Source organism: Vidua macroura, chromosome 14 (assembly GCF_024509145.1).
Source record: "Vidua macroura isolate BioBank_ID:100142 chromosome 14, ASM2450914v1, whole genome shotgun sequence".
Lineage (NCBI taxonomy): Eukaryota > Metazoa > Chordata > Aves > Passeriformes > Viduidae > Vidua > Vidua macroura.
In genome coordinates, this window is record NC_071584.1 from 14,604,904 (window position 1) to 14,617,455 (window position 12,552).

At 39.4% G+C, this 12,552-nt stretch overlaps 1 protein-coding gene across 6 annotated transcripts in view; it reads left to right on the forward strand.

Moving 5' to 3' along the window:
• Window positions 1-12,552, forward strand: part of LOC128814314 (integrator complex subunit 6-like) — a 39,455-nt gene that overhangs the window by 16,819 nt on the left and 10,084 nt on the right. For 4 of the 6 annotated variants that reach the window (XR_008439347.1, XR_008439348.1, XM_053990025.1 and 1 more), the window contains exons 3-9: window positions 1,205-1,354; window positions 1,783-1,872; window positions 2,189-2,372; window positions 3,203-3,331; window positions 5,167-5,330; window positions 6,419-6,571; window positions 8,148-8,280. Coding sequence is in view for 4 of the 6 variants with exons in the window: in XM_053990025.1 (XP_053846000.1) it covers window positions 1,205-1,354; window positions 1,783-1,872; window positions 2,189-2,372; window positions 3,203-3,331; window positions 5,167-5,330; window positions 6,419-6,571; window positions 8,148-8,280 (1,003 nt within the window). In the remaining 2 variants the exon portion in view is untranslated. Of the gene's footprint in view, window positions 1-1,204; window positions 1,355-1,782; window positions 1,873-2,188; window positions 2,373-3,202; window positions 3,332-5,166; window positions 5,331-6,418; window positions 6,572-8,147; window positions 8,281-8,476; window positions 8,558-12,552 lie in introns of all 6 variants that reach the window. The other 2 variants (XM_053990029.1, XM_053990030.1) reach the window with 2 other exon arrangements.

Sequence of the window (12,552 nt, forward strand, 5' to 3'; positions counted from 1 at the left end):
TGTCCTTTCTGCTCGATTCTTGTATCTTTTACAGTTCTGAACATGTCTCTCCTAAGACCATTTACAGAACCCTCAGTGTGTACTAAAGGTTGGCAATGGGATAGAGCAGCTTAAAAAAACCACAGGAAAATCCTGTCCTCCTCTCCCGTTCTTGCACAACTTGGCACAGCCAGCAGGTGGTTGCTGCCGAGGCAGTGCACAGGGAGGAGAACCTGCTTCACCTGCAGGATGTGTTGCTCAGAGGTTGTCCCAGCAGAAGTCAGGCTGTCTGAAATGATCCTCTCCATGTCTGCGTAGCTGGCATTCCTGGTGGAGCACGGGGAATGTCTCTGGTGCCAGATGATAGTGAGCCTGGGTGAATAACTGCAGGAGTGCCTTGGAGAGTATGGTGTGATAGCTGAGAGTTACAGGAATATCCAGGACTTTCAGGCTTTTAGCTGAGGCATCTTTAAATCCTGTACCAATTCCCTGTGAGCTGGTCTTTTCTAAAATAGCTTCCCAACTGTGCAGCAAATCACTTTAAAGGGAAGAGAATGTGAATCACACCTGTTGGGCCTGCTTACCAGAGGGTCCAGAGTGCTTGGTTGGACTGATCCACCCTCATCACTTGCTGTTCCTTTGATCCCTGGGCTTTGTCAGCAATAACTTTTTTAAAGACCTCCAAATTTTTAAGCTGTTACCCTGAGATACTAAATAGTAATTTGATTCTTAATGGGGTGTTTGCAGCCACTCCTTTATTTTCTTCCAGACTTAATTTATGGAAGAAAGGACAAAAAGGAAATGGGTATATGCCAGAAGAGGCAGTGACATTATGGTGCTTTTGTCTTGGTTTTACCTTTGCTGTTACTTTGGCAGCTGCATTTCTGATTTCCAAACTTGGCAGTTTCTCCTAAAAAAATATTTACATGCTAAATCCAAATACTTCTATTAACAGCATCATCTCTACAGCAATTTTCATGGTAATACAAAGTTTTTCCAGTGCTTGGCAGTGTGTTTTTCTTGAGTCTCCCATTGTAGGTGTAACCATGTTTCACATCAAGTTGTCCATAACTGGATTAGGTGTGTGCAGCATGTAAATGGTGCAGTGCATCTGTTAATCAGGAATATAATTAATTTTTGTTGGGAAGAGAGATAAATGCCAACTTGCAGTTGATTGCAGTTTGCTGCTAGAATAACTAATAAGCTTTTTTATTTTATGTAACAGGCTGGATGGAAGGAAAACCATGCAACATTCATGAATGAACTGAAAAACCTTCAGGCTTCAGGACTGACAACCCTTGGTCAGGCACTCAGGTCATCGTTTGACTTGTTAAATCTCAATAGATTAGTGTCTGGAATAGACAATTATGGACAGGTAACAAATCTATCTATAGTCGTCTGTCTTTTATATTTCTATGTTTTTTTAAATTATAGTTGGTGAGGGATTTTGGTGGTTCAAGTTCCTTTTTGCATTTAACTTTTTTTTAATGTTGAATAGCTCTGTGTAAGAGCTTGAACTGGGGGCCCATTTTTTCTTATTATGGCTACTGAAAAGACCCTGGAAAATGCTGGCATTTTTTTCCTCACTGAAGTACAAAGAAGCAGAGTATAAATGACCCAACTGTAGACTCACAGGAGTAGCCCATTTTGTGTAGTTCTGTGTGGTTCCACACTTATTAAAAAAATTACAGGATTAGTTTGAAAGATTGCTTACCTTACTGTTTATTTTATAATGACAAAAATACAAGCCTCTCAGCCTGTGTGTTAAGGTTGCTCTTAGCATTCTTGTGCTTTTGTCTGTAGGGAAGGAATCCTTTCTTTTTGGAGCCATCTATTTTGATTACCATCACAGATGGAAACAAACTGACAAATACAGCTGGAGTCCAAGAGGAGGTAAACTTGCATTAAGTTCTTTCAAGTTATGGTTGTGCAGGTTGGTGCTATGCTGAGATGAATATTAATCAGTTTTTTCCTGCTAATTGTACTTCTTTATCGTTGACCTGTTTTTATAGAGAATAGAAACCAGCTATTCTGTCACTGCCTCGCCCCTAAATTCATAGTCTGTAAGGGTTTTGAGATGAGAACTTCAGATAAATTAGTGGGTTGGAGAGAAATGGGCTCTTTTACAGATAAATGAATTAATTTGGATATGATGTTTTTAGCTGGTGTGTCAAATACTGGAAAATGTTCTTAAATCTTTTTTCACCAGCTTCATCTTCCATTGAATTCTCCTTTGCCTGGAAGTGAACTAACCAAAGAACCATTCCGTTGGGATCAAAGGCTGTTTGCTCTGGTGCTGCGTTTGCCAGGAGCTGCATCTGCTGAGCCAGAGCAGCTTGGGAGTGTGCCTACTGATGAATCTGCTATCACCCAGATGTGTGAGGTTACAGGAGGTAACTGGATGCTTTTTTGCTTTGCTTCACATTTGGCATTTGCCTTGAAATATTTCTTTTCCTTTAATTCACCTTCACCTCTTTCTGTTTTTTCTATCTGAATTACTTTGTGTCCATGTGAATCCATGTGGTGCTTTCTTGGATTCCAGTAGCACAGGAGAACTTTAAAATAAAGCAATATTCCTATTTCAGGTCTAGATGTGAGAGCATTTTCTAAATGCAGTAGGAGGTTTTAGAAAATTTCTTTGGTTATTCTGGAGGTTGGCTTTGCTCATCATGAGGGTTTTTTTTTTTTAATTTTTTTTTTTTTTGTTTTTTTTGTTTAAGTGTTGAATTGAGCAGGATTGCTATTAGTGAGATGTTAATTCTGCTGCAAGGCTGATAAGCTAAATTTAATCTTTAAAAAATTAATTCTGGAGCCTATTGCTTGATATGTTGATTAGGATTTTTTTTTTAATTGGTGCTTGGAGAAATTGTTGTGTGGGAGGAGGAGGTTTGAGTAGACAAAAGCAGATTACATAGTCTTGGTGAAATCAGGCCTTCCTAAGGGCCTCTATAAACTTGGCCTTGGTCCAGCCTGATGAAGCCTTAATGGCCTCTTTTTAGTAACAAAATCTCAGCAGGTTGTGGGGTTTTGGTTCTTTTTCTTGGTTGTATTTGATTTGCAAAGTACTTTGCCTTTTACATAAACTTGTACAGAGTTTGTTGCTATTATTTTGGTTAAAGTTGCAAGCCTTGGCAGTATGACTTAGGTAATAAAACATCTTCCTTAAGTAAGATTACTCAAAATTTGCTTTTCTGTTTCCCCTTGTAATTTCTCCCTTGCATAGGTCGTTCATACTGCGTTCGGACACAAAGAATGTTGAATCAGTGTTTAGAATCTTTAGTTCAAAAAGTCCAAAGTGGAGTTGTTATTAACTTTGAGAAGTCAGGACCAGACCCAGCTCCTATTGGAGAAGGTACAGTGATTGTTGTTCCCCCCCCCCCCACCTAATGTTTAAGATAAAATGTTTTGTTTGTGTGTAGATGTCTTTAAGTGTCTTCCATGTCCTTCCTGCCAGCTTTTCCCTGTAGTGTACAGGATACACCTTTTACAAATGTTAGTTTGATCCTTGCTAAATGAAATGATGCCATATGTCTGCACATGCTTGTATGGATCATCTACTGCTGGCTGGCTCTGTCACTCCTCTTTTTGGATGGCTGAGGAAAATGAATGTTTGCAGGAAGCATTTAAGTTTGAATTACAGTGTTGTCAGGACTGTACTTAAAATAATTAAATCTAGCAGTAGTGTATTTAAACACTTAAACATCTCTAAAGCAATCTCAATGCTTAATTTTCTGTAGATTTTCATTCTGCTAAATGATCACAGATCAGTAAGATGCAGGTGAATGTTCTTAGCTGTGAGAGAAAAACTGTGTAAAGAACAAAGAATTACTTTGCTCTCTGAGTCGAGTGCATAAGAGGAAAAGAGGAAAGTGCACTTCAAATGTGAAGCAGTTCTTCAGATTTGCAGAAGTTCATGGCTTAAAAGGAGAGGGCTGACCAGTTCCAGTTTAGGAAGTTAGGATCCTGGAATATCAGAAAACATAATAGCTTTAGCATCACCTGAACATTCTAGCAAAGCCAGCTTTATTCCTGCTTTCATTCTGGAATCAGCTTTTTCTATGTTTGTTTTCTCCTTTTGCTTATTTGAGGAAGGCTTTCCTGTAATGCTGTGCTGGACAGCACAGCAGCAAATTCCCAAATGTCTCTGGTGGCCCAAATATTCTCTCCTATGTGGCAGAATGACTGGTGAAATGTGGGGTTTTTGTTAACTTCATTTCTGTCACATTTGAATGGGTGATGGGCTGTGGATATGAATGTATAAAAATGTCAAGACTTTTAATCTCTATGGAAATTGAGAAAGTCCTAAACTAGAGAGAAATACTATAGGATTTGCCCAAGCTGTAAAACTCACTGTTTTTATACTGCATTGAAACCAAACTGGTGTGTCACAGAAACATGGTTTCCACAGTATTGCTGGCTAATTCTCTAAAGCAAGGAAAACTAGTAATGTAAAATCTTTTTAAAACAATGAAGATTGGTTAAGTGGGTGATCTCTGCTGTGCTGTTTGCTTTGAAGAGCAGTCTTTGAAAACTACTGGTTACATCTGTAGTGTTACAAAGATCTTTATACAAAGTTCTTTATCCTCAGTTTGCACGAGTGTCTGTGCTGGTGGGCTGGCAGGGAAGGCTGGCCTTTGCAGCAGCCTGTGGGGTTTAAGTGATCTGTGAATTGTTGTAATTAAAAATGTGGCAAAAGCTGCCTCCTGCAAGATGGATCCAACTTCTCCAAGAAACTTTGCTCCTCTTTGGGTTTCCATGTGTGGCAGCATCAGTCAGTGAGCACTGCAGCTCATGTAGAAATGCAAATGCCAATTCTCAGCCTTTCCAGGTGCAGCAGAACCAGCAGCAGTAGCTTGGTGCTGCCTGTGGGAACTGTGTCAGACACTGAGCTTAAGCAAATACATTTTCCATAACATGTGAGTATGCCTTGCTGCACTCACTGTGTAAGGACTGTGTCACAGGAGCAGAAGGGAGATCAGGGCAAATACTGGAATTGTTTCTCAGATGCTTCTATGTACACCTGGATGCATAGGTTATTTCAGCCTCTGATATAAAGATCTGTATGTCTTTGGAACAGGAGTAATGAAATTCCTTACTGGCTGCTAATACAGAAATTTTGCTAGCAGACAAATGCATGCATGTAGCTTTTCATTTTCTTTTTGTTATTTTGCTTTGTTTAAATTTTAGATGGACTTGTTGATTCATCCAGGCCCATCAATTCATTTGCTTCTCAGCCGTGGCATAGTTGTCATAAACTCATTTATGTACGGCCTAACCCTAAAACGGGTGTTCCTGTGGGGCATTGGCCAATCCCAGAATCTTTTTGGCCTGATCAGAATTCACCAACACTGGTAAGTAAAATAAGAACTGAAAAAAGGATTCTGTATAAATAGTTGAACAGACTGAAAATAGATAATGGATAGAGTAGTTTTTACTTTCTCTATTTATTGTATGATGTGACTTTGCTTTAAAGGGTTAAAACAGAATGGTATAATCTAATGTGGCTACTGTAACCTGTGACATTTCTTGTATCCAGAAAGTTCACTTCAATGTATATGGTTAGTTAATTTGCTGAAAGATTTTAAAAGGTTAAAAAATTGAACTGTAAGTTACTTCATGTAGCACAAATCATAGTGAGCCTAATTAAATTTTAATCAAAGATTTATAAAATTCATTAACATGGAAAAAGGAGTATTTGTTTTTGAAAGAAGATCAACCATGGGTTTTTTTTCCTTGGTATTACTTCATGTGTGGACTCTTTCACTAGCAGGAAGAATTAAAATTGAAACAGAAGAGCTACTCCCTGCAGAAAATGAGGAGAAAAACTATTAATTTCTCCTTTTCTTACTGAAATGATGATACATTTGGCATGCCTTACTAGCCTTTAGAAACATCTCTTTTGTTAGGCATGTTCTGTTCCTGCACTTCGCAAGTGCACATGGTACTTTCTGTCCATTCTTCTTGTTCCCACCTCCTGATTAAAGAGGGAAAAATAAAAAAGAGATTTGTAGAGAGTTCTTTGAGAGATTCTCTGTGAATTGACTGCCCTCTCCCATCTGTTTTTCTGTGGACTTCAAGCTAGGAAGAAGAGTTGAAGTTTCCTTTAAGCCTGTCTGTGTTATAGCTCAATTGACATTAAGGCTTTTAAATATAAAGATAAATATATTTTAAATATAAAGATAAATAGTGGCACACTAACCATGTTTTTCTCTTGATGGGAAGGGTGTATCAGTGTGTGAGCATTTTTTTTCAGTTAGAGAAATACTTAGTTTATATTCTGTTATGGGAGCTTGTATTTATTCTCTTCGAAGGACTGCTGTGGAAACTGAGTGTTTTAAGACTTACAGGATGGTGAAATACCCGCTTATGGATGTTTTTAAGAGAATTGATTTGTTTGCCATAAATATGTGAAAACTGATACCCTTTTCCTCCCTTTCAGCCTCCACGTACAGCTCACCCTGTGGTGAGGTTCTCCTGCGTGGATTGTGAGCCCATGGTCATAGACAAGCTTCCTTTTGACAAGTATGAGCTTGAGCCTTCACCCCTCACCCAGTACATCCTGGAACGAAAGTCTCCCCATACCTGCTGGCAGGTACTTGCCCTTTATTTGATTCTAGAAATGTAATGGGTAATCTGAGGTACTTCAGTCTTTGCAAGCGTGGAGAATTGGGGCCTGGTTCAAACTCTGCAGCAGATGAGAAGAAACATGTCAAGGTTTCACTTACCTCCTTTCTAAGAGAATTATCAGGAGTCAGAATTGAGTGTTCACAGGCTTTGTAATCTCATTTAATTCTCTTTCTGGGCCCATCTCATTTTGCTAAGAAATGTGCCCCCCAGGTTCCATTTTTGGATAAATTGAAAATCTCTGCAGGCTTCCATTTGCTTCCAGGGAAAAGCCAGCACTAGTTTCCATCATGTTACCTAATGAACAGCTGCAGATCATTTTCACTAGATGGTTGAGGCTGCTAATGGGAATTGAATGGAAGCTGTTGATCCTGTTGACTAGATTGGCCTTGAAGAGGTCGAAGTTCTGTTGCTGAAATATTTGTCACGTGATACTTTTGTAATTTTTTTGTAAGTTTCTGTGTCCTCTGTAAAATCAAGCTCCCGTCTTGGTGGTGTTCTTTTAAATATTAGCCTAATGTGTACACCAGGAGTATGCTCAGTAGGATCCTTTAGCTGGGAATTTGGAGGTGTCTCTGTTTTTGTATCCCTAATAAATACTATAACTTAGTTGAAAATATGACGTGCATATTCAGAAGGAAAATTAAAGCTACTTAAAAAAAACTAGTTTCAAAAATGTCCTTTATATTCTGTTAGGGACATTATTTGAGTTACTAAAATTACTCTGCTGTTTTTCAAAAACTGCTTTTCTTCTCCCAGCTACACATCATACCCTTACAAATCAGAGAAATAGGCTCATTGTCATAGAAACCATGCAACAAACCCAGTTTCTTATGCCCTGAAAAAAAAAGAGGAAAACCACTTACTATTTGCTTCAAGGTTTATTTTTTTCTAGGAAAACTATTTTTGACTTAGATGTGGGATATTTTGCTTGCCTCAGTCAAGAACATCTACAGTTTTTATCCTATTGAAACATTGTTTACATGTATTGCTTTTCAGGGTTAAAACACTCATATATGTGCACTTAAAAAAATAAAGTCAATTTTAAGTATGTTGGCACTGGGCACAATCAAGACATTTCTTGAGTGGTTGTTTGTTTTGTTTAATTTCTATGCTTAAAAACGTTTTGCATTTCTTTTCATCATTGCTGTAAACATCAGTTGTGCTATTTTTGATTCAGAAGACTAATTCCAAATAGCTTGTTTATTTAACATTCCTTCAACAGATGTCCCTAACCTGTTTTAAATAATTTCAAAAACTCTTCAGGGCATCACTTCACAGTAGTTTCACTAAAGCAGTAAAGATTACTCTGTGAAGAGCATTTCCACACTTACTGGGTGTACGCTAAATGTCGCATGTCTCAGTTTGGTGACTGGAGAATGTAAGTCCTCGCTCACCCTGGTGTGTTCAAATTTGTCTGTGCTTGATAATTTACTGTCTTAATGCAGTTGGATTCAGATTGATTTGAATTTTAAAAAGTCCCATTGCTTACTGTTCTTCACATTCTTCATTCTAATACAGTGCTCTCTCTTATTCTTTGTCAGGTATTTGTGAGTAGCAGTGGAAAATACAGCGAACTCGGCCACCCGTTTGGGTATTTAAAAGCAAGCACTACTTTAACCTGTGTAAACCTCTTTGTGATGCCTTACAACTACCCTGTTTTACTTCCATTGTTAGGTAGGTAACACATCTGCATTGGGCTGCCAGTGCAGCTGCTCCAGAGTAAAAGCAAAACAATAATGGTTGGTGTTCTGCCTTAGTTTGAGACATTATAAAATAATGGAGATCAGAGAGTAGAGAATGTTGCAAACTCTTTTAACGTACTTTGGGAGGAGAGGATTTTCATACCCCCTCTCCCTTTTTTTCTCTCCAGCAGAGGAGGAGAGCTACCTGCTTCCAGTGCATGTTTGATGCTGTTCACCTCCTAGACACGTAGCCTCTTCCTTAACCTGGAGTAAGCTTCAACCTCCATTCTTTTCCCTCATTTAGGGTGTGGTGTATCCAGGTTTTGCAGTTGCTCTTGTAGCAGCTTATTTTTTACTGGAAGATGAGATGCAGTGTTTGTCACGGGTGTTGGGAAGAGGGAATTCCCTAATGCAGTTCAGAGCAGTAGAAGGAATTGAGCAGTGAAACAGTCTGCATTTCTTTCCTGCCCAAAGGACCAGGTTTTGATTTTGTTTTTTACTCCTACAATGAAATTATTTTCTAAGGAAAGGTAATATGAAAAGGTGCTGTGTGAGTAACTGGCATAAAGGTAATGGCAGAGAGGAGTTTCCAGAGTGCCACTAACCCTTTCAGTTGCAGATGCTGTTAAGGCTTTTTTGTTCTAGTCTTGTGGGTGATACAGAAGAACAGTGACCAAGCGAATTGAGTCTTACTGTCTTACACAGGATTTTTCTATTCATTTCTAGGACAAAAAAAAAAAAGATCAAAACACAATTCAGGAATGCCTTTTTGAAATCCTGGTCATAACCAAAAAAGAAGAAACTTGTGCTTGCTGATTATGTGTCTTTTATAGTTACCTATGTAGCCTGGTGATTGTCCCAAAGTGTGCAAGGAGGATGAGAGTTTTGATGACTTTGTGGTTCCTGAAATACTGCAGCAGATCCACTAGCTGAAAAGCCATCACTGATCCCAAGTTAACTTCCCTGTTCATTTTGATGTTGACATTTGCAGTTCTGCTGTGTCTTCCCTGGCAGCTCTTGTCTTCCCCCTGCCTTTTTTTTTACAGGGGTGTAAAGCTCTTCCTTCTCTTTGAGGAAAGGCACTTTTCAGTGTGTGTAGTGCTATTCTGCAGTTTACTCACCTGGTAATCCATTTCTTATATTTCTGAAGGCTCTTCAAAGGAAGATGCAGAGTTTCCACATTGCCTGAGCTGTAAAGTGGATGTTTTCTTGAGGGCACGAATCCCACGCATTCCATATTGTTCATACAAACACGCACAGTGTTACCTTCGGATCTCCTTCCAGGACTTTGTTTATCCTTGGTCTCTAAAGCATGGTAGAATTAAGTTCTGTGGAATATACCTTCAACACAAAAGTAGATCTGGACCCTTTTCTACTTAGCAGTACAGAAAAAGAGTGAGATGATAAGCAGCATGCCTGGTTATTATTTATAGATGCTCTTAGCAATACTGACTCTGTATTTGGCTCTGTATTTAGGTAGGAACACTCCTCCTGTGTCTGCCTTCATACACACTAGTAGTGGCTACTGATGGTTCAGCAGAGGACTGACATGAGTGTGTAAAACCAATTTTTCATTACTCTCACCCAGATTTAAAAGGATGTGAGGACTCCCAAGACCAGGAGAAGTCTGCTCCATTCAGCCACTACCTCCCATATTGATCACTGTGGTTCTAGTGGCTCCTGCCCTACTGGTAGAATATTGTGTTGGAGGACTGGTTGGGACAGTACCATGGATAATCTACCTCTGTTCCTTCTGGTGATTCTTTCAAAGACAAAACCACTTTACAACTGTATATTTATTTGTACTGTATCATCAAATGCGTTCAACCTTAGATAGTAAGATGTTTTCAGATATTTTTTCTTGCATTTTTGTTTTCCTCCTGCATTCCTGAGCAGGCGAAGTTTTAATTCTCTTTTTGAAAAATAGTGTAAGACAGCCCTACAAACAGGTAAGACAGGTTGGCATGAGGTAGCTTGCAGGTGATACTTGAGCAAACTAAAAGAAGTTGTACTGGTCTGTGGCTGAAGGAGATGAATTGTACCACATCCTATAGCCTTGGTGATTTTATGTCTTGGTTTCTGCAAGAGTGGATTTGGGAATGCTGTAACTTCTGCTGGCATTTAAATTCCAGAGCCTGCATTCTGAAGCTTTGTAAGGGAAAGTAGCCAATTTACAGGACTTGATAAAACAGTGCCAATCCATGTGTTAATGGACTCATGCACTGTGGTTGGCTGACAAAAGCACTGGTCTCTGGTCCATTAGCCATGATGGATGATGTGGGATGAGCAGCTCCAGTTTGCTTTCAGAAAGCTAGAGAGAAGTCCTGGCTAGCTTGGTGCTGGTTTGCTCCCAGAACTGAGGAGGTGGGATGCAGTTCTTTCTGTTCAGTAGGAGGCTGCTGAAGGCAGAGCTTTTCACAGGCAGATGCTGACGTGCTTCAATTCTGAATGCTTGGCCCACAGATGATAGAAATTTCCTCTTGAAGGATTGTTGCAAAGCTGTTGTACTTCAGGTGCTATGCTGTTTAAAAACATTGTACAGCCAGGTTCGTGAAGCAGAAGTTGAAGGAGGGGTTTTAGGGAGAGCTAAGTAAACATGAGGTATATTTCTAAATGCTTCTGCCTTGCCTAAGATGTTTCCTTGGTTCCTTTTAGCTGCATGGGTGGGAGGGCAAGCACTGCTGGGCAGTAGGAGTTCATTGGGAGTGTCAGCAGAAGCAGCAGTGAAGCAGCCATGCAGGAAATGCCTTGAGAAGGTGGTTAAATACCCTTTTTCTGTGTGTCTAAATATGCAACAGGATGAGCATTTAGAAAATGTCTGCCTGTGAAGGACTGCAGCCTGGACAATTTCCTTTGATGTTTTACAGGCTCTGTGAGAGAACCTGCTAGTAATGATTTTATATTTTGGAAACTAAGGGCTATGTTCCCACTAGTGTGAGCACAGCATGCTGTGGCTCTGGGAGGAACACCAAATACATTTTGATACATTTTGTGTCAGTGGGGAATCAGTGGCACAATACCTTTCTTAGGTAATGATGGATGCTGTTTTCCGTTGCAGTGCCTTAATTTTACTTGGATGGTTTGCAGGGAAGGATACTGTTTTCTGTGAAAGTAAAATCATGAATCTGCTACCTAGAATAGAGGATTAGTGCATAATTAGGAGAATTACAGGAGTCAACAGGGAATGGTGGTGTACTTGCTCAGGTGGAATTTAATGTGAGTGATGATTTTTAAAAAAAATTTTAAGTTTTACTTTGGGTTACATGGTGAATGAGCTGTTGTAATTTAGGCTTCAGCTGAATTACTTAAATTACCTGCTGACTCTCCTCTCTCTCACACTCTCTTTAACTGTTCACTGATCTTTAAAGGTGCATCCAGCCCCCTTCTATAGTACTGAGTGTTAAAAGTGTGTATTGTGTCCTGTTTGTCACAATTTGGTTGCTTTGTACATTAATCTGAAGTGGATAAAGACTTTGCAATGCAATTTTCAGTTAACTGGTCTGTGTGATTTTACCTGATCCCTTGAGTTGTTGCAGCTTGCAGCCTGTTCATAATGGTTTTTAATACCATGTTCCCAATTATACAGTGCTTTTTAACTCCCTCTGAGTTTAGAAATAAAAAGAATTCTGCATTAAGTAGACTATGCAAAAATTAGTATCTGAAAATAATTAGGTAGAAGTAAAACTAAATTGTGTAAGGATTTTTTTCAGTACTTTCTGATTTTTATCTGCAAAAGTTTGGGATTTAATCTGTGAAAGACATAGTTAACTAGATGATTTTTAGTTTGCTTATTTGTATAAATCATCATGTGCAGCCCAGGGCACAGGGGAAAAAGTGCCTTTCAGGTGCCTGTGTTGCAATCTGCTTGACAGTGTGTGTCTCAAACTCTCAAGGCAGAGGCAGGTAAGGTGCTGATGATGAAGTTCTCTTTGAAACTTGTGGCTGTGTTTACTACCCTTTTGAGAAGGTGGCAGTTCCTCCAGTGATTTTGTGCTATGGGGAGGCTGATTTTAAGAAGCTGAAGTTCTGCATACGTTTGGGACTTTTTTCCTGGGATAGCAGATATCAGGGAGGTGCTTTTGCATTTGATGTCTGGGAGTAGAAGTGTGCTGTGGATTGGGAGCCCGGGTGGCTGAGCTGAGGAGTGCCTGTGCCATGTCACAGTGCCTGTGTGCTCTTACTGGGAGAGCCTCACAGTGCAGCAAGTGAGACATTAATCAAGTGCTGATTTAAGGTTCAAGCTGTACTCTTAAACTGTAAAATA